Source organism: Bubalus kerabau, chromosome 11 (genome assembly GCF_029407905.1).
Source record: "Bubalus kerabau isolate K-KA32 ecotype Philippines breed swamp buffalo chromosome 11, PCC_UOA_SB_1v2, whole genome shotgun sequence".
NCBI lineage: Eukaryota > Metazoa > Chordata > Mammalia > Artiodactyla > Bovidae > Bubalus > Bubalus kerabau.
This window is the reverse complement of record NC_073634.1, coordinates 76,098,061-76,119,677: the sequence shown is the minus strand read 5'-3', so window position 1 is coordinate 76,119,677 and position 21,617 is coordinate 76,098,061. Positions and strand designations below refer to the sequence as shown.

The 21,617-nt window shown below is 37.5% G+C and overlaps 1 protein-coding gene across 2 annotated transcripts in view; it reads left to right on the top strand.

The window, feature by feature from the left end:
- HADHB (hydroxyacyl-CoA dehydrogenase trifunctional multienzyme complex subunit beta) overlaps positions 1-21,115 on the top strand; it is a 31,289-nt gene extending 10,174 nt beyond the window's left edge. For both annotated transcript variants that reach the window (XM_055540735.1, XM_055540734.1), the window contains exons 5-16: positions 3,665-3,709; positions 5,778-5,877; positions 8,868-8,955; positions 10,093-10,280; positions 10,610-10,790; positions 11,330-11,451; positions 14,394-14,473; positions 14,551-14,598; positions 15,293-15,380; positions 15,700-15,774; positions 16,342-16,506; positions 20,679-21,115. In XM_055540735.1, coding sequence (XP_055396710.1) covers positions 3,665-3,709; positions 5,778-5,877; positions 8,868-8,955; positions 10,093-10,280; positions 10,610-10,790; positions 11,330-11,451; positions 14,394-14,473; positions 14,551-14,598; positions 15,293-15,380; positions 15,700-15,774; positions 16,342-16,506; positions 20,679-20,714 — 1,216 coding nt within the window. In that variant the 3' untranslated portion in view covers positions 20,715-21,115. The remainder of the gene's footprint in view (positions 1-3,664; positions 3,710-5,777; positions 5,878-8,867; positions 8,956-10,092; positions 10,281-10,609; positions 10,791-11,329; positions 11,452-14,393; positions 14,474-14,550; positions 14,599-15,292; positions 15,381-15,699; positions 15,775-16,341; positions 16,507-20,678) is intronic.
- Positions 21,116-21,617: the final 502 nt, after the last annotated feature.

Genomic DNA, 21,617 nt, shown 5'->3' with positions numbered 1-21,617 from the left:
TATCTACATTATGAAATGATTACCACAATCAAGTTAATTAACACATCCATCACCCCATATAGTTTATTTATTCCTTCTTTTAAGGTGTTTTCAAAAGGAACCTTTGTGAATTAACCCAGTAGGTAATACTATTGCTGAAAGTGTTAGTCACTTAGTTGTGTCCCATGCTTTGTGACCATGTGGACTGTAGCCCGCCAGGCTCCTCTGTCCATGGAATTCTCCAGGCAAGAATACTGGAGTGGGTTGCTATTCCCTTCTCCTGGGATTTTCCCAACCCAGGCATTGAACCCAGGTCTCCTGGATTGTAGGCAGATACTTTACCATCTGAACCACCAAGGAAGCCCCTAATAATATTGCTGGTCAACTAATATATAAACAATATTTTCATGAAATTAATACAGAATAAGGCAAGTCAGTAGTGAAATAGAGTGGCAGAATCTATTTTTCTTCTTTTCTCATGAGCTAGTCTAGTGTAGTGTTAGACTGAACTAGCTGTATTTTGAAAACCTAGTGTGGAACTAAGTAGCTTGCTTCCAACAGGTGCCCTTTCCTCATCTGGAGAGAAGTACGTTTTTTCTGTGCCTCTTCAGAAGTTTAAATACTGAGGCCGTGGGCCCATGGGCATCTTGAAGGGACTTTAATCTGCTGCTTTGGCTTTCTGGAAGTTATCAGAATTGGAGTTGATGGACTGGTCCAAATCCTGGTATAGCACAACCCCAAATATATGGAATAACAATGGTCCTAGACCAACCTTCAAGGCCCCCAGAACCTAACTACTGTTCCCCCTAGACTTCCTTTCTCCTTTTCTGTTCCCCACTGAGGCCCAGTCTTTCTAAAAATTGATGATGAACTTTGGGAACTAAGTGAAAATTAAATGAAACATTTAGTTGTATTCTGTTAAGATTGTTTTGATGTTCATGTTTTGAACTAGCAGTCACTAACTTAAAAATAAGCTAAGGAAAGTTGAGTATCTGTTAAAATTAATGAGACCTTTCTATACTAATATGAAAAAATCTTGAAGATATGTTAGGTATAAAAAGCAAAGTTCAGAGCATTGTGTATAATGCCACCATTTATGGAAGATACAGATGTGTGTGTGCATGTGTGTGTATGTATATGTATGTGCACGCATGCATGCATGTACATACAGAAACAAGAAACATTCATTTTTAAATAGTGGTTTAGGACCTAGAGAATATCTTCTTAGGTAAGTAAATGGTGAAGATTCTTCACCCTCTTTTCTCAATATAATAACTTTCTTGTATGGACACAACAGTAGTAAGAATAAGAACCTAAAGCTTTAGCAGCAGAGTGGATCCTTGTTGTACTTAGCAGCAGCAGGGTAGGAAAAGAAACTTCCATCAAGAGAAGAAAATTCTTGACTAGAAAGGCCATTTTTGGTAAAGGCTGTTTGTATACTGTGTAGAAGTTTGATTCCAACTGTTTCACTAACTGTTAAAAAAAAACATGAACATGCTCAAAGATATCATTTACACATTTCCTTTGATAGTTGGTATCAAACTACCAAAGGTGAAATTTGAGATATTCAGCACATTGGTATAGGCTGTATTCCTTTTGTTATTTTTTATTAGTATGTTTTAGTTTAATTTAGAATCCTAATTGAGGAAGAAGATAAAGTTCATGAGTAGAACAGAGAAGAATGTTGAGTAATGGTAGGCAAATATAGTTAATAGAGAAGAAGGAATAAAAATTTTAAGGTACTATTCATGTGCAAAACAAAAATGACTAAAAATAATACAAAGAGAATTTATAAAGAAGACAAATAGTTAAATCATATTATTAATCTTATGATCGAGGTAACAAATAAGTCTTCTAAAATAGAAAATAATTTTCTAGATGGAAAAAGATCTTTTTCTGTTTAATTTGAAGAAGCTTTGCTTTCAACTTGTGTCACTTGAAAGACCTATAGGTCTTTTGGAAGTATTTTGGAAGCACTGTTAGGAATATACTCCAGCCATGGCATGTGGGAATCTTTCAGCATCCTGGCCGAGAGGGAGTTATAGGAGCATGAGAAGAAAAAGTGTAAAATGATAGATAATTGTGGTTTAGGCATTTTAAAATTGATACACTTTTGCCCAAGTTACTCTGCTCTAAATTGTAGGGAACTGGTTTTCCTTATAAAAGATTTTTAAAATCACTGATGGTTCTTCTAGTTGTTCACAGTAAAAACAAAAACATTTCTGAATTTTCAGGTTTTAATTTTCAGGAATTTAAAGAATAAATATTCTTATTTAATCCAGATGCATCTGGAACATTTCATAGTTCCAGGAAGTAAAGAAATGCTTAGAAAAAGGGGCATGCCAAAAAAACACAGGGCCAACCTAAAATAACTTCCAATGACAAAAATTAGGAAAATTTGATTAATAAAATAAATTATAATAGTATAATATTATACTATAACTCAAAACATGAGATATCTATGAATCCAATCTGATATAAATAAATGATTGAATAAAGAAATAAAAGAGAAAAGACAAGTCTTTCTTGAGTTTCAATTAATAAATAAAGAAGGAATGAGGAAAATAGATAAATCATTACAGGAATAGCTGCTGCAACCAGGATCTAGGAATGAATGCTAAAATTCGTGGGTGAGAAAGGTTAAGAAGGAACAAGATATTGGCATAGCCTCAATTCTCTCCCTCGAAATATTTATTAACTACTGTGAGGATTTTAACATGTGTCCACAAATTCTTTGTTACTTTTTCCACTAGGAAGTGGAACTTAATTCTTCCCTTGAGTAAGGGCCAGAAGTGACTTTCTTCTAATAAATTGAGTTCAGAAAGGGAAAAATAATGAAGAAAACTGGCAGACACTGCTTCAACTAAGTGATCAAGTTAATATCACTAGAAAGAAGTCATGTTGCTATCAAGTTCACTCTGATAAGAAGCTGAGGGTATTTTACCTCTGTGATACTCTTCCCTGGTGTCCATAACCCCAGTCTTCCGAGTGTCAGGGTCAAGGAGGATAAGGAAAGACTGAGAAACTGTCACACACTGGAGGAGATTAAGGAAGCATGACAAGTAAATGCATGGATTGGAACCTGGAACAGACCAGTAATAGGGAATTAGTGGTAAAACTGATGCGGTCAGATCAAGCTTAGCAAGTAGTATTGTGCTGGTGTTATTGTGCTGGTGTTAATTTCTTAGTTTTGACAAGTGCATCATGTTTACATAAGATTAGCATTAGAGGAAGCCGGGTGAAGGGTATGGAGGAACTCTGTTCTGTCTTTCCAATTCTTTGTAAAACCTCAGATAACTTCAAAACAAAGTTTTCTTTAAAAGTCCTAATATATCCCTCATGTCCCTTTAGACATCACAAAATAACTAAAGAATTTTTTAAAAATAAAAGGGAACTTAAAACAGTGGGGTTTAGTTTTAAAGAATATTTGCCAATGTCATGCTGAACAGTAAGACAGTGGGCAGGATTTTTGTTCAGTTTTTAGCTTAAAAGGAGTCAAGACTTGTCAGAGTTTTAAGGATGACAAATAGCAAAGTCACACTGTTACTTTGGAATTATGTTAAGTGCTTTTATATTAATAGCAGCTTATGGTTAGCTTATTTCTTTAGATATTTCAAATAGAATGAAAAACATTTTTTATTAAAGCTCTAGGCTTTTGGTTAAATTATTTATTTTCTTCCTCCAGATATAAAGACCTGATGCCACATGATTTGGCTAGAGCAGCACTTTCGTAAGTAAATGCAGTTGCATTTTAGATCTTATTTACATTTGAAATAGCATGTCTAATAGAATTCCTATAGCTAAGATATGTTAACTTTATGTGGTGAGAAAAAACACTTAGTAGATTTAATAAGATTCACATAGTCTTCATTTTAGCCATGTGTGCTGCACAAATTCAAGCAGGTGGTGAATGTCATTGATCTTTATTTTGCAGGCTTGACGATCTCTTGGCATGATAGTATTCCTTAATGTACTGTAGCTAGCTGCAGATTATAGTGTAGGACTAGATTGATCAGGCTAAAAACCAATACGTATATTTGATGGTTACCTCAGAAACTTCATTACTATATGAGGATAACTGAACAGATTATGCAAATACAGATGCAGAACCTGTGTATACAGAAGACCAACTGTACTATGCCATTTTTACCTAATGGACATGAGCATCCTCAGAATTTTGTATCCCTGGTGGGGTGGGGGTGGAGGTGTGTATTTATCTAGAAAGAAGCCTAGAATGAGACTTGAAGATTCCTCATTTTAGCTTTAGTAATTGTTATCATTTTGCCAATGGTGCTGTGCTTAGTCGCTCAGTCATGTCCAACTCTTTGAGACCCCATGGACTGTAGCCCATCAGGACCCTCTGTCCATGGGGGTTCTCCAGGCAAGAATACTCGAGTGGGTTGCCATGCCCTCCTCCAGGGGATCTTCTCGACCCAGGGATTGAATCCAGGTCTCCTGCTCTAATTTTTTTTTTCCCCAGACCAGGATCTGGTCAGAATTCGTATTATTATGCAAATGAATGTATATCTTTAGTCTCTTTTAATTTAGGACATCCCCCCACTCCACCCCCCATGATAGTGGCTTTTTGAAAGGTCCAGGCCAGCTGTTTGTAGAATGTCCCACATTCTGGATGTATCTTTGTAGTAATATTTAACTTTCCTCGGTGAATTTCCTGTAAACTGAAAGTTAATCTCTAAGCTTGATTAGATTCAGGTTAAACATTTTTTGGTAAGAATGCTTCATAGGTAAAGCACATGGCTATTGCATCATGTCAAGAGGCACATGATGTGTAATGTTAAATCGAACCCTTCGGTCAGAGTGGTCAAACCACCAGATCTTTTGGTGATAAACTTGCATTTTTTTTCTTTTGCAATTAGTAAGTCATCTGTAAGGTGATATCTTAACACCATATTCCCCAGCAACCTTTGACCAAGTGACTTTAGCATTCATTGATAATTTTTGCCTGGATTAGTTATTACGTTAGAGATTATACAATTTCGACTTTACTTATTCTTTTATTCCTCCTATATTTATTGGTTGGTATTTTTATATAAAGAGCAGCTTTCCTTTTCAAAAAAATGATGTGTTTATATTGATATTTCAAATTTAAATTTAACATATTTGGGATTTTACTTCATCTCTTTAATTTTCTAGTTTCTCTTTTCTTTTTGACTGAAAATTTTGGTTTATGTATCTGTTTTATCCTATTCCAAATTATTTTTTTCTTTCACTTTTTATTGGAATATTGTTGATTTACAGTATTAGTTTCAGGTACAACAGAGTGATTCAAAATTTTTATAGATTATATTCTAAATTATTGATGATTCTATTTAACTTCTTACTGCCAATTGAGCATCAAAAGTTGACTTTTTATTATTTTTTTTTATTTTTTATTTTTTTTTACAAGTTAGTTTAAACATAACATTGTTTAATGAAGTTAATAGATATTTGTGTTATTCTTGGTGATACTTAGGATTTTTGTCATTTCTACTTTTATTATGTATTCTAATGTTTTTTTTTAATTTTTTTTTAAATTTTATTTTATTTTTAAACCTGAAACACTGTATTAGTTTTGCCAAACATCAAAACGAATCCGCCACAGCAAAAGTTGACTTTTTAAATAAGTCTTTATTTGATACTGTGCCACATGCTTGTCAAATTAAGGAAAAGATAGTCTCTACTTTTTTTAATTCAAAGTTAACCTTTTAACCAGAGTTAAGTGTAATGTTTTATGTGATGATCTGTTGCACTGTCTTGAATGTATGAAATGTTTCTTTGCTTTTAACTTCTGCTTGCAGGGGTTTGTTGCATCGGACCAGTGTCCCAAAGGATGTTGTTGATTATATCATCTTTGGCACAGTTATACAGGAAGTGAAAACAAGCAACGTGGCTAGAGAGGTGAGTCAAACTTTATGTTGTTTGAAGAGATTGATAGGAGAATCAATTTGAATTTTAGTTAATGGAATTTACTCTTTAAAAGCTATTAAAATTCACTAAAGTTATATTTAATTTAAAATGTGATTTTACTATTTGAATTATTTTATATTTTAAAAAATTATAAATCAGATGATGTACACTTTACTAGTATATATTTATGCTATATTATAAATCAAATCAATTATTTGAGCTGGTTTTGGATATGTTTGTGTTTCTTTTAGGAAAACAGAGATTTGGGCAAAGCATGGCTGATGTGACTTTTTGTAATGTGAGATATAGTGACCTCCAATCAACTTAAAATTTCCATTTTACAGAGAACTTATTTCATACCCATGGTTTTTGTTGGAGGGAGTTGTGCTTATTCATTTGTTCCCTTTGACTAGTGGACACATAGGGCATTTTTTTTTTCTTAACTAGTTCATAGAAGTTTGTTTACCTTTACCCCAGTTGGCAGAGCTCCATGTACTGTTTATTGAGCAACTGAAATAATGAGAGGCCTTGGCACTTCTGCGGCATGTCCCACAGTCATTTTGTAATGAAGACTCCAAAAATGTTTTCTGAGCTTTGTTTCCATTCGCAAGTGGCTATTTGGATAAAGTTGGCTCCAAAGCATATTTCAGTGTGCTGAGCATTTTCTGTATTTCTAGTTTGTGCTTGCCATACTATTGTGTTCAGTATAGTTGGAAGGGCCGTAACTTTCACCACTGTCAGCCAAGAGAAAGGAAAAGGAGTAGGACTGGAAATATGTGTTTTGTCCCACCTTTTTACTCATCAGTAAATGTGCAAAAGTAAATGTTCAAACTGTTGAAGGCCTGGTGTTACTCAAGTCTACAATAATCAACTGTTGTATATTGTAAGGGAGGCAGGAAAGAATTAAGAATAGGAAGAGGTTTTTTCCCCCAGCTCCTAATTTTTTGGAGTTTTCTTGATCTTCACACTTCTGAATGTATCAAACATGACAATTTCATGAATATATCAAATTATTCATAATACATTTTCAATTCTTATATACTAGGAAAAAAACCAAAGTGACTCTTAAAAGAGCACTTAAAAGTAAATGTTGAATCTGTTTCAATTTTCTCTATATATCTATTCTTGATATATCTAGACATATATATCTAGCCTTATTTTTTTCTAAATTTTTTTTCTGGAAATTTTATATCCATGTGCAAATCTCAGCTATTGATTGACATGTGGTAGATCCCTCTCCTGGCCCTGTACTAATAATACTGAAGGCTGAATTCAGGGAATATAAGAATGTCTTTTTAAAGTTGTTTTGCAACCTGAAGGCTGCTGTGACTTCCAGCAAGTGTAATAATAAAATCCTGAAAGGCTTCTGATGCTGAGTTCCCATGAACCTGACTTTAATGAAAGCCTCAGCTTATTTCCCTGTTCTCCAATTTACCTAAGAGACATGTTCCTCCTTTCCCTTCATTGTACCATCTAGAGCCTAAGCTTGCCTTGAGATCTATTCAGACTTTAAATAGAAGCACGGAGACAAGGTTCACCAGCAACCACTTCTATTTAAAGTTCCTTCAGTCCTGAGAGTCACTTGGGGCCAAGGGTGTGACACTTGCTAGAACGGATTGCATGAGGATCAGGCCATTATGACCTGAGTGCCCTTTACCCTTGCCTCACTGGGGAACTCTTCTCCCCTTCCCAGTGGAGACTTGCCTTTCTCTTCCTTTTGGGTTGGTTTACATCAAGAGGCTGATGTGCAGTTGCCAATAGGTACTTTTCAGCAAAGTGAAGTATAAAGCTGAAAATCAGTTAAGAAACTGAACCCTCTAATTTCGGCTTTGGAAGCATGTTAATTTTACCAAATGATGGGAAATCTTGTATTCTGAGGATTGTTAAATAGTTTCAGAAAAAATTAATTCCCTCAATAGGAACCAGAATTTCATAGTAAGTGGTGGTGGTCGGGGACACGAGGTGTTGAGAGCTTTGTTTTTAAAGTGAAACTTTAATATTATAAAAATAAATATTGAATATTTTATTTTTGTATCTATGCATCAGTTCTTTACATGAACAAAAATAGAATCAGGTGTTCATTGTTTTTTTTGGCAGTGTAATTAACTCAATAAATAGCATAATAAAATAATAGACATCCTTTTTCCATTTTTGCAAGATTAATGGAGGGCCTCAGTTTTTCTCAAGGTCCTTCAAATTAATTCTCTTTTGAAACACCTCTTATGTCATCTTCCTGACCAGTTTCCTTTTTTCCAGTTGTTAACTTGTCCAGTCCTTATTTTTCAGAGACTCACTTGTAGCCAAAGCAGTTTTCCAAAATTTTTTCATTCACTTGAACTCTTGGATACTTGGCATGTTTTCCAACTCGGCTTTGCTTTGGATTGACAGTGCACTGTCTGAAATATCAGGCAGTCAGTGAAAGCAGAGACGAACGTAGAGCAAGCCAGGGACCTGTGTGGGAATCTGTTGATGAATGGTCAGTTCTTTAGAAATTATTTTCATGTCTGAAAACTTTGCTTTACTTCTAAGCCTTATAACTGCAGGAACACAGGTCATGAGAATCTCACCCCATGATATATTTCATCATTCCACCAACCATATGTAGCAGGTTTACTTTAGGTCTATTTGAAAATTTAAACGAGTTAAAATCAAATTATATATTAATGTTCTTAGAAGTGCTGGGGAAAGCATTGCTAAGAGAGGAGGTGAACTGCCAGAGGACTGTAGGTTTGTATACCACACTAGAAAATCACTGCAAGGAATTTGGCAGTGCTTATTGATTAATGGATAGATAAAAAATTTGTAAACCATTTCTATGATGGGCTTAGTTGTATTTTAAATATTCCTCTGTGAGATGTTAGCTCCTTTCCTGATTTACCATACAGTGAAGTACTGCTCACAGCATTGCTCACAGTGAAGTACTCACTCACATATTGCACTTCCTTTATAAGTGATCATTGCATTCACTGTATTTCCTGAAGGCTGCCCTCGGAGCCGGCTTCTCTGACAAGACTCCTGCTCACACTGTCACCATGGCTTGCATCTCTTCCAACCAAGCCATGACCACAGGTATGTTTGTTTTTGACAGCAGAAGGTACATGTTGGTTCTCCTTTGTGTTTTCTATGATCATTAAACGTTATTCTTAACAGAAATAAATGATCTCTGAATTTGTGTGTTTCAGAAAATAGGGTAGCATTTACATTTTTTATTTTTGACAGTAGTTCTCCACCTTTTTCTTGCCCTCCATACCTGAGGACCACAACCATTTGTGTCGTGTCTCCATCAGTAGTGTGGCTGGCTGTCACAGGTATTATTAACTGCAGGGGGTGCTTCTGGATTCGAGGCAGGAGGAGTTTATCACCTGCTAGGTTTTAAGATTAGGTGATTCTAGCATGATACTCCCCCATGAAGATGGTGGCCCTCCCTCCACCATCATCATAGCGATAAATCACTGGCTTGGATGGTACAGCTCTTTGCTCTACTTTTCCCCCACATCTTGGCCTTTTTATAATTATTTACAAATTCTCACAACAAACTTAGCAAATCTGTGGAACATTTTGTAACACCAGCCCTTACTGTGAAAAGACAGGAAACCTGAAAGATACAGTGATCATGTGCTCTCTTAGTGACATCAAGGCCAACTGGCCAGTCCACCATAAAGGTGGCAGGGAATAAGCTGGAGGCAGAAATGGGGGCATTCTCCACTCTGCACAGCATGTGACTGCTTCCAGTTAGAGCAACATAGTACTTGCCAGTGGCCAAAGGGCAGAGGGCAGGGGGCTGCCTTACATCTAAAAGCCATACTTTATCTAGCTTGTAGTAGAAACTGAAATTATAGGAAGAAGAGTTGTTACCAAAACTGAAGCTGGAAACATGTGAAATATGCCACATGTTCTGCTTTAGAATATGATTTGTTTGAGAATTGGTCCAGTGGATACTTCCAAAAGTTGATGTCCCTGTAGCCTGAATGAAACTTGTTTTTCTCTAGTGCACTGAATATATTTTGAGTCAGTCAAAAAAATTATCCTAATCCCTCTGAAAAGATAAAAACCTGAATTACACATGTTGTACAGTGCTAATAACTATTGTACAATTTTTAAGTCAAGCCTAAATTTAAGAAAAAAAAAGAAGCTTAAATTACCAGAGGTCTGTTAGTTTATGCAAAAGATGCTCATGTGCATATGACCTGTGCCTGTGCCCTGTAGCTGTCGGCCTGATCGCTTCCGGCCAATGTGATGTGGTCGTGGCAGGTGGTGTAGAGTTGATGTCTGACATCCCTATTCGCCATTCAAGGAAAATGAGGAAAATGATGCTGGATCTCAATAAGGCCAAGACTCTGGCTCAGCGACTCTCTGTAATCTCTAAATTCAGATTGAATTTCCTATCGCCAGAGGTAAGACTTGTGAATGCTAACATAAAGACTTATGTTGCCAAAGCATCCCACTGCAGAGATTTAGTTAGATAAGATGGCATGGGTTCAGTTATGTTCTATAGCTGTGAATTCTGTTAGTTACAAGGAAAGGTTAATTATTAGGTCAAGACAGAGAAAAAAATAGCAGAAGATTTGAATTTGGAAGCCCCTTTTTTAGAGATGCCTTGCGGACAAAGAACTTCCCTTGTCCTAATCCTGATTGATCGTAGACTTTAACTTTCCCAGATAGCCCTAGGTGTGGTATAGCACCTGTTAACAGTGTACCTGGTCCCGAACATCTCCTTTCCCAGCTTCCTGCAGTGACTGAGTTCTCCACCAGTGAGACCATGGGCCACTCTGCAGACCGACTGGCTGCTGCCTTTGCTATTTCTCGGGAGGAGCAGGATGAATACGCACTGCGCTCTCACAGCCTGGCCAAAAAGGCACAGGATGAAGGACTCCTTTCTGATGTTGTGCCCTTCAAAGTACCAGGTAAAACAGCTCGCTCAGCTTTGTAAAGGGAAATGCCTCTTGATATTGTTAGAGAGTTCTGAATTTCTTCTAAAACTCCAAAAACCCTAAGTGATTTTCAATGAATATTTCCAAAATACTCAGCTTTTATTCTTAAATATTGACTCAGGTTTCAATTTTTGTTGTAACATACGTAAGCATTTTAAAGAGATGTTTTATAAGTCTCCTTTAGGTCTGGCAGATATATTTTAGTTCTTATGTGCATGCCTGTTTTTAAAGTTCTGTATTTATAAGTCTTCTGTAAAGAAGAGCCAAAAGTAAATGAATATCTTAAGAAAATAAGTTATCCTTTTTAATGTTAAATCATTTAGATTATTTCCCAAATGTCTTAAGAGTTTGCTTTCATATTTGGTAACATCTTGATAACTATAAAGAGCCTTCTTTTTAGTGAATAGTTATGGTTTACATTTTATTTGTTCTTGTAATTTTAAAGCATATTTCTCTGTAGAAGATATATAATGCTTATTGAGCTTAGAGTTAAAAATTCCATATTTTTATAGGAAGAGATACAGTTATACAAGATAATGGGATTCGTCCTTCCTCTCTGGATCAGATGGCCAAACTAAAACCTGCATTCATCAAGCCCTATGGCACAGTGACAGCTGCAAATTCTTCTTTCCTGGTAACTATGTGTGCTATATGTGTTTACTTGATCTTTTATATTTGTGTATTCTCAATAGGAAAGCCTAAAATATATGTACTTGTGTGTATTACGAATAGAGACTTAAAAACATACTTACTCAGACTTCCCTGGTGGCGATGTGGATAAGAATCCACCTGCCAATGCAGGGGACACAGGTTCAATCTGTGGTCTGGGAAGATTCCATAGGCTGTGGAGTAACTAAACTTATGCACCACAACTATTGAGCCAGAGCTCTAGAGCCCACCAGCCGCAACTACTGAGTGAGAGAGTCATTTCCTAGGCAGGTTGATAAGTCTAGGGGTCCCCAAGGAGAGAGGGGTCTGGAATTCTCAAGGAGGAAGAAAAGACAAACTTTCTTTTTTTTCCTCTACATTCCTTAGGATTATATAACAATAATGTATCCTGCCTGAGGACAGTCTCTGGATTAAACCTTCTAGCTAATCCTGTTATCTTAAAATGTAAATTATGGGAGTAGGTCTGCTGAGGTCTTTACAACCTCCAGACATTCTTTTGATTCCTTGTAACGACTAATTGGAGAGTATATAACTACATTGCTAACACTAACACTTTCTGCCCCCTTCTAGCTTTCTCTATCTCCTTTATATTTTAATAAAACTTTAGTACACAAAAGCTCTGAGCGATCAAGCCTCGTCTCTGGCCCCGGATTGAATTCTTCTCCTCTGGAGGCCAAGAATCCCGGCATCTTTTTGTGGTTCAGCAACAACTTTTCATGAGCCCACCTGCCACAGCTACTGTTGGCCACAGCCCACATGCCTAGAGCTTGTGCTCCACAACAAAGAGAGCCACCACAATGAGAAGCCTGCCCACCACAGCTAGGGAGTAGCCCCCACTTGCCACAACTAGAGAAAGCCCTCACGCAGCAACAAAGACCCAACACAGCCAAAAATGAATAGAGTATACTTACCTATTACAAACACTATTAAAACAGAATCCGTTTTTAAAACCATAAAAGTCACCTGATCCAGTCACCATTCTAATACAAAAACACTGTTCTCAAAAAAAAAAAAAAGCTGTTCTCTTCAGTCACTTCAGCAGTCAAAAAATTTTGCCTGCCTGTGCTGGGCACTGGAGGTAAAAAGAATAGTTAATTGTAGTGAGAAAGTTCTGTGATGACTGTAAGCATTGACTCTTGGAGAAGATACACAGTTGGGTGAGTAAGAGAGTCTTCTTAGAGGAGGTAATACTTGATCAGTGAATCTTGAAGGAAGGGTACAAGCCAATTCAAGAAGTATATTAAAGGCTTTCTAGGCAAAGGGAATGGCAAATGCAACTTTGGGAGGTAGGAGAGCAAAGGGCCTCTTTGGAGAAAAGCCTGGTTGGAACACAGGATATGAATTTAGGGAGTCTTCTACGACTTGGAGGACAGGGAAACCTGGCATGCTGCAGTCCATGGGGTCACAGAGAGTCAGATACAACTTAGCAACTGAGCAACATAAGACTTGAAAAGTAGGCAGAGAGAATGACAAGATACTTTTTCTAGTTCTGATTGTTAGAAAATTATGTTTTATGTTGACCCCCAAATTACTTTCCTATAAGCATCATGGAGTAAATCTACTCTCATTTTTGGTTGTTATTTTACTTGTATGCAGGTAGCTTCATGTCCTTGCTTGGGTTTTTTTTTCTTTCCTCCTCTATTAAATGTCCCTCTTGATTCTGCTTCTGCTTGTGAGATGTGATTTCCCTCCTACTACCTTGGGTGCAGTCTTCAGGATATAGTTCATCTGGTCAGTGTTTCTTTTTACAGTATCATTCTCCTACCCAGACATACAGTCTAGAAAGAAACACAGGCAAATGTTTGACATATTTGACCTTGATAAATGACAATTTAATGCCTGCTCTTGAGCTTAGGAAAGGATACCTGAGGTGATTTTAACAGGATGTTGTACCACCTGGTAAAGCCTGAGCAGTGAAGGACTGGTTAGGTGGTTATTTCTAAAACCAAATTGGATGATAGGTTCATATGGCATCGGTTACACTCTTGGCAGATCTGAACCCCCTTGAATACTTGTGAGGTGTGCAAAAGGTTCAGGTTTATTCATCAAAATCAGAAACACAAGTCATTAGAGGTAATACATCACAGATACATGGGTTTTCAGAGATGCTGTTAATGCACCGTATTCATTGCAGTTTTTCACAATTGCACGTTGAATATAGTAATATGATGTTATTATGTATAGTCACCTGTGTTTCCAGACTTTATGGCCACCTTATTAGTAGTGGCTGCATAGCCTCTTCAGAGTTACTGAGTTAAAAAAATATGGTCTGAAATTACGGTAGAGATTATTTTAATTTTGTCAATTCTAGAGAGTAGTTTCTTTTTCTTTGGAATTTTTGTGGGTTTTTGTGGTTTTTTTTTTTTTTTTTTTTTTTTGAGCTTTTTCTTTTGAAACAGTAGTAAAGGCCTTTTGTGAGTAGTACTAATTTGTCCTCCACTTCTTCTTCTTGGTTTGCTTGTTATAGAGTCTTTAAATTGAAGAAAATCATGTACAAGACACAGGCAAGAAACAGCTGAGAAGCAATCCAGAAAATATAAAAATAAATCAGTAAAGAAGAGATTTGGGGGAGGATTAATTCACAAAATCCCTCGTATTCTGTGCCAAAAGCAAAAAACTTCTAGTTTATTATGAATACATATTGAGTTACCAATTCTCATCATTCATTTTGATAATTATGATACTTTTTGAATAGACTTTTCTACCCTCATCTGCCCAAAATGGGTCAGTGTGTGTGTGTCAAATTGTGACTTAATGATGGATAAAATGGAAAGATTTTGTTATAGAGAGTCACTCTGTAAGTGTGATGTGTTGGTAAATTTAGGCACAGAGCATAGAAGATGGCTGAAGAAAGAGCACCAGGTAGGCTGCAGTTATTTAACATTTTTGTTCCAATTAACATTTCAGACCGATGGTGCGTCTGCAGTGCTGATTATGGCAGAGGAAAAAGCTCTGGCCATGGGTTATAAGCCGAAGGCATATCTGAGGTAAAGTAAGTATTCAAGTAAGTTTCCTCTGGTTTCTTTACTTTAGTACAGAGCTCACCCTTCTGTTTTTTACCTAGGGATTTCATGTACGTGTCCCAGGATCCAAAAGATCAGCTTTTACTTGGGTAGGTAGCAATGTATATTCTTGGATTAGTCTAGAAAATATTGGTTACCCATGTTTATTACATAGATTTTAAAAGTATATAAAGCACTGAGTTCATAATTATTTTGTAAGTTGGGTTTTTAAAATAATAATCCTTTATGTTGTGTGATCGTTTTATAGTTTTACTACTTTTCTACTTTTTCCTATGCTTTTCTACTACAGTTATCATATATATACAACTTTATATCCTTTTTTACATTAAGATGTCATAAGCATTTTTTTATACTGCTACTTACTCTGCAACACAATCAGAATAACTTTTTATAAAACCCTCCTAATGTTTAGATAGACTCCTCTCCCTTCCTCACAAGGCTGTACCCTCACTAGCCTCCATCATGTCGTTTAACTAGCCATGCCCCTTATGCTCTGCCGTTTGACCTCTGTGTTCTTCTGGCTCTTCACATTATTAACTTGCCCTTCTCTTTTATTGTCTACTTGCTTATTATCTCTTTCTCTGAGTCTAGAATATCAACTGCAGAGGGCAGAGGCCATGTCTGTTCAGTTTACTGTTGTATCAACAACACTTTGTACAGTAGAATCAGTGAATGAGTAGAGGACCTTCTAATAACTGTAAAATGCAGTTTGGGGAATATGAAAGAGTTCTTTAGTTAAAAATGAAAGTTTTAATATTGTATCACTAAATTTTTTCTTCTCAGACCAACGTATGCTACTCCAAAAGTTCTGGAAAAGGCAGGATTAACAATGAATGATATTGATGTTTTTGAATTTCATGAAGCTTTCTCAGTAAGTCACTTTAAAGACACATATCAAAGGACTATAATCATTTAACATGTGTGAAACAAGTAGAGCTTTATGTTTGAAGTACTGACTTAACACTACTGGGCGGAAATCCAGGGCTACACCCACAGTGTTGAAAAACATATCTTTTGAAGCTATTTCTTCAAGGCCCTTCAGAAGTATCAGGTTGTTTCTTTAGAAAATATTCACGGAAAACTGATATAAAGATCTCCTTAGCTCTAAAGTTAGACAAACTCATGCATAAAAGAAAGCCTTGAGGGATTTTACTACAAGAAGGTCCTTATTGAGTTATTTTCCTTTCTAGGGTCAGATTTTGGCTAATTTGAAGGCCATGGATTCTGATTGGTTTGCACAAAACTACATGGGTAGAAAAGCCAAGGTAAGTTTCTGGTTAAAAATATGCTTGAGGAAAAAAAAGATATGCTTGAGGGATTTTCCTGGTAGTCCAGTGGTTAAGGCTCCATGCTTCCACTGCATGGGATGTGGGTTCTATCCCTGGTGAGGGAATTAAGATCCTGTATGCCACACAGTGTGGCCCCCCCCACCAAAAAAAACCTTTGAATTTCCAAAGCACTATAATATTTGGAGCTTTAATACCTGCTAATAAAAATATGAAGAGGAAGGCTGCTGCTTCTTAGGAAAATTTTTGTGTGTTATTTCATGTATTTATTTCTTAGTTGGAAAATAGCTCCTGGAAAGTCTTTGGAAAAAATAAAAGCAAAAATTCAAATTGTCTTTTGTTTATCCACTCTGATGTCAGATGAAAAATAAACAGGGCTCTTGGCTTTCAGAATTGATTTGGAATTTCTTTTGTAGTCAAATAGCATATGGTGGGTCTTTAAGAAAGTTATTTCCTTCTATTGCTATTACTTCCTGTTACTCAGAGCCTGGCCTGATTTTTAAGTAAATTCACCTTCTTATTTGTGTTTATTTTTGTGGGAGCCAGGTTGGATTGCCTCCTTTGGAGAAGTTTAACAACTGGGGTGGATCACTGTCTCTGGGGCACCCGTTTGGAGCCACTGGCTGTCGGTTGGTCATGGCAGCTGCCAACAGGTTACGGAAGGAAGGAGGCCAGTATGGTCTAGTAGCTGCCTGTGCAGCTGGAGGGCAGGTAGGTCACAGAAGCTTAATAGGAGCTTCCAGAAAGTTATTTTCTTAGAAACAAACTCATTCAAGAATGTTTGATTTATCTTAATTCGAAACAGTCTTAGAGTGATTTTTCTGATGACACACAACTGGAAAAAAAAGCCCATTTTTGAGGGCCGGGGAGTACAACTTCAATCCTGAGAGTACTTTGAACGAAAAAAGCTATTTAAATCCAAATTTTTTTCCCCCTAAAATAATGTTTACAGGTTTTGTTTATAAAAGTTACAGGTGCTCATTATGGAAATTATGGAAAATACAAGAAGTATGTAGAAAATAAGACTAGAATCACTTATAATCTCCTCATTAGACACTATCATTAATCATACTTTCATATATTTTCTTCTTTAATAATAAAATTTTATTCATTTATTTAGTCACCTTGAGACCTTATCTATAAAATCTCTCCAAGAGGAAAACTGTCTTTCTTGAGAAGTAAACTATACAATGGAGAATTAATTTACCTCTGGATAACTTATTGCTAGGGAAAATTTTGTTTTCTACAGATTTTTTCTATCTGTTTTACTTGTGTTACCCACAAAACTTCCTACCTGTAGCGTTTCACTGTGGGACTACAATCCAAAGGAAGGCTGGCTGTAATCTGGGTTTTTTTTTTTAACCCTGCTGGAAACAGATTTGATTTTTCACCAGATAATAGAATCTGTCTGTTGCTGACCAAGATGAATAAGATATGTAAAAGTATAAACATCTTGCATTTAAAAGCCTTTATTTATAGCTTTTCCTCAGAGACTTTGAAAAAGCAAGGGGTCCGTTATTTTTAGGTTAGAATCTTCTAGACTTCATGATTGGAAGTATTTTCTAATCTGGGTACCTTCGTTTACGGAAAACCACGGTTGGTCAGGACTGGAGCCCTCCTTCTTATCTTTCTATGCCAAGATTCACCGGGGGAGATCCCTGGTGCACAACGCTGTGCATAGTGCGTAGTCCACACGTCAGTGTCCTTTGGTTTTGAGTGTTTGTTTCCTAATTTTTTAATCTAGCACATAGAGGATTAGTAACTGCCGGGGACTAGCCCCAGCTGATCCAGGGTATTCGAAGGAGAGACGGCGTAGGCGAGGGTCAGGAAACAACTGCTTAATTACACTTTAATTAAGGATACAAAGAGTAATAGAATGAGGATAGCTCAGTAGGAAAATTCAGTGGAGAAAAGGGGCTGAGTAGCTTGGTTTACGCGGGAACCAATAAAACTTCAAGACAAGAAGTTTGCACCACTTATGTAGGCCGCAGGCGTCCTTCCGTTCTCCCGAAGGAGAGGAGACACTGAGGCCTCCCCGGTCGGATCTTAGAAGCCCAGGCATAATTAGCAAGCATGGCGGGTTCCACGCTCCAGATGGAGACTCAGCCAGAATTTGGGAGAGAGAGTGACATGGGGAGACCAAGTTTCAGTGAACAAGGCCCGCACTTTATTTTCCAAAGTAGTTTTTATACCTTAAGTTATGCGTAGAGGATAATGGGGGAAGGGGTGGAGTCATGCAAGGACAGCAGTTCCTGGTTCTAATCTAAGCCAGGCTTTCAAACTTATCATATGCAAAAGTTCAGGTGATTGACATCATCTTCTGGCCCAGAGGCCTGTTAACATTTTAAGAAACTTATTTTTCTCTAAAGGTGATTATTCCAAAGTCAGGCACCAGCCTCCAAAAAAGCATTGGACAAAGCTGCATTTTACATTTCTATACACCCATTATATCAATCAATACACTGCCAAGGACACAGTAGGTAAGGAGTATGGAGACTTAGCAGCAAACATTGGCCCAACAAGTGAAAAACCCTTCACCAATACAATTTCTAATCAATCTTTTAACTACTCAAAGGAATCTGTGTTTAGGCAGTTTAGAACATCTCCTGCCTCTCACAGTTGGGAGGCTCTGAACAATCACATGTGGCCGGAAAAACCTATTCAGGCAGGCTAGAGGATTTCCAAAGGAGTTTGTAGGTTGAAACACTGTCACATCCAGGAATTATTAACTGGAGCTGTAAGCTAACTCTTTTTTCAGAGAGAGGTAGTGGGGGACAGCCCCCCGTAAAGTCAGAGGTGTAGGTGAAAGCACAAAGCAGAAAGTAGGCAGACTCTGGTTTTGGGGGTAGACGCTCAAGAATTTCCAGGGGGACTCCTGAGGCTCGATCCCGCCTTTGCGTATGCCGAGCCTCCTTCCTCATGACCTTTGCCACGGGCGGAGTGCCTCACGCTGACTCCCGGCAGTGACAGAATTCTAGTTGAACTATTCCAGATCCTGAAAGATGATGCTGTGGAAAGTGCTGCACTCAATATGCAATATGCAGTATGCACTCAATATGCAATATACCGGCTCCCGGCAAGTAACCTAATACTAGATGGTTTGCAAATGCACAAAGAATAATATCCAATGTTATTACTTTCCTCTAAAAGTTTAAGTATAGTGAGGAAGGAGATGATGCATTCTAGACACTAGATTCAACTTGGCATTGTTTCATCAAGAGCCAAGTGAGTGCTGTATAGACATGATTAGATCAGAGGAGGAATCCGTCATTGGATCTAGAGCAGGATTTCTCAGCTTTGGCACTAGTAACACTTTGGGCTAGGTAATTTTTTGTTTGGCTGGCAGGATTGTGCTGTGTGTTGTAGTGTGTTTAGCATGGTCTCTGTCCACTAGATAACAGTAGCAAACAACCCCCCTCATTATCCCCTCTCCCTGTCTCACCATATACACACAGTTGGGACAACCAAAAATATCTCCAGACATTGCTAAATGTCCTCTGGGGAGGGTGGGGAGCAAAATCACTGCAGTTGGGAATCACTGATGTAGAACAGTATAATAGATTTGGAACATGAAAATAACACAGCTTAAATAAAACAGGAGAAGGAATATTCTAACTTATTATGTATCCTTCTAGGACAGCCCCAAGTCAGTCAGACCTTCCCACCCCTGTTCTTTTGTTTGCTTGTGCCTGTATCAAGGGTATTTAACAGTTTGTTTTGAACTACAGTGTATACTAGATTGAGGATAGAAACCATGTAGCAAAACTTTGTACCCACACAGTGTTTAACTCAGTGCCTTATAAATAATAGTTCCTTAATAAATACTCCAGTACTTTGGCCACCTCATGTGAAGAGTTGACTCATTGGAAAAGACTCTGATGCTGGGAGGGATTGGGGGCAGGAGGAGAAGGGGACGACAGAGGATGAGATGGCTGGATGGCATCACTGACTCGATGGATGTGAGTCTGAGTGAACTCCGGGAGTTGGTGATGGACAGGGAGGCCTGGCGTGCTGTGATTCATGGGGTCACAAAGAGTCAGACACGACTGAGCAACTGAACTGAATAAATATTGTGGGGATTGAATTGAATCTAGAAGTAGGGAGATTAGTTAAACTGTTAACTGGATTGATAACAGTCCAGAAGAAAGAATGATTATGATTATCAGATAGGATTTAGACTCGTGACATCATACATTCCTATACTAGGGTTAAACTAGGGAGGTAATTGTACTGTGTCTAGTACGTGGGAAGGGGTTTTCTACTTTTTGACTGTTGTGGGACCGCAGCTCATCATCTCCACATGCATAGAGTAGTAAAGAAGAGACCAGGCTTTGGAATCATCTGGTTTCAAGTCCTGACCCTGTTATTTGATAGCTTTCTGGATTTGGTGAGTAATGTAATCTTTTTACATTTTTAAATAAAAGGCCCCCATTTTTCTTATCTTTCTCACAAGAAAGAAAACTGTTGTCAAATTCACTGTGTTGTGTTTATTTTTATATAGCTAAAAAAAGCCACTGTGGCTTATTTTAATAGCAACCGCTTATGGAGCATCTACTAGAAGTCAGATTCTACTAGGCAGACTTTGATACACATGTGTATGCATGTATGTGTGTGTGTGGTGTATGTACACACACACATTGTATGCTATCACTTAATTTAATGCTCACAAAAATACTTTGATGTGGGCACCATGAGCCCCATTTTATAGAGGAAGTTGAGGTTCAGAGTGGCTAATAACTTTCCCAAGATCACACAGTGTTTGAATGGCAGAGTCAGGATTGAGTTCCAAAGCCTGTACTTTTCCCATGGTTCTCTGCTGCCTGCATACTGGCTGGATTCATTGCCTTTCATTGCTCTAATTGGACTTCTTTTTTCTTTTACAGGGCCATGCTATGATAGTGGAAGCTTATCCAAAATAATAGATCCAGAAGAGGTGACCTGGAGTTTCTGTGCAGCACTCGGCCTAGGCAATGCCATTTCAATGCACTATTCAATGACATCTCTAGTTCCCAGCTCCTCTTAGGAAAGCAAAATTTGTAGCCTTTTGTTCAATACTTTGCAATTAAGCCTTTCCGGTGTTCTGAGCTTTCCAAGAATCACAGCTTACTCCTCTTTCAGGGATTCCTTAGTTACCAGAATCTTCTCACAGTGATAAGTTCAAGCAATTGTTTTTGGTCTCTATTTTCATTAAGGACTGAATGAGTGGCTGCAGTTTTGGAAATAAACTAGGTGAGATTTGGGATCACCTTTGTAACATTTGCAAATTATAACTCATTCCTATTTGTGACCTAATGATAAACGTTTTCTATAAAACACAAAACCGGTGTGCCTAAATTAACTTAATTATGGGAAAATAATTCAGAATCTAAGCATCACTGAAAATTTACAGTAAATGTTTAGATGTATAAATACCTTGTTAAAAGTGTTAGTTGCTCAGTCATGTCCAACTCTGTGTCCCCATGGACTGTAGCCTGCCAGGCTCCTCTGTCCATGGAATTCTCCAGGCAAGAATACTGGAGTAGGTTGCCATTCCCTTCTCCAGAGGATCTTCCTGATGCAGGGATCTAACCCACATCTCCTACATTGCATGCAGATTCTTTACCATCCGAGCCAACAGGGAAGCCCATGTTGGTTAACCTTAATAAAGTAGAAAAGTTTGAGAATCATTTGCCTTGTTTTATTAGAGGTAAGAGGTGGTTCTCTTGTTTTAGAGACAGATTTTGCCTTGGACTGCTCATTTGTAACTTCTAACCATTTTGGTCCGCCATGAGGCCGCTAGGAACATAAAGTCCTGCTTTAGAATAACACCATTTTTTCCCCAT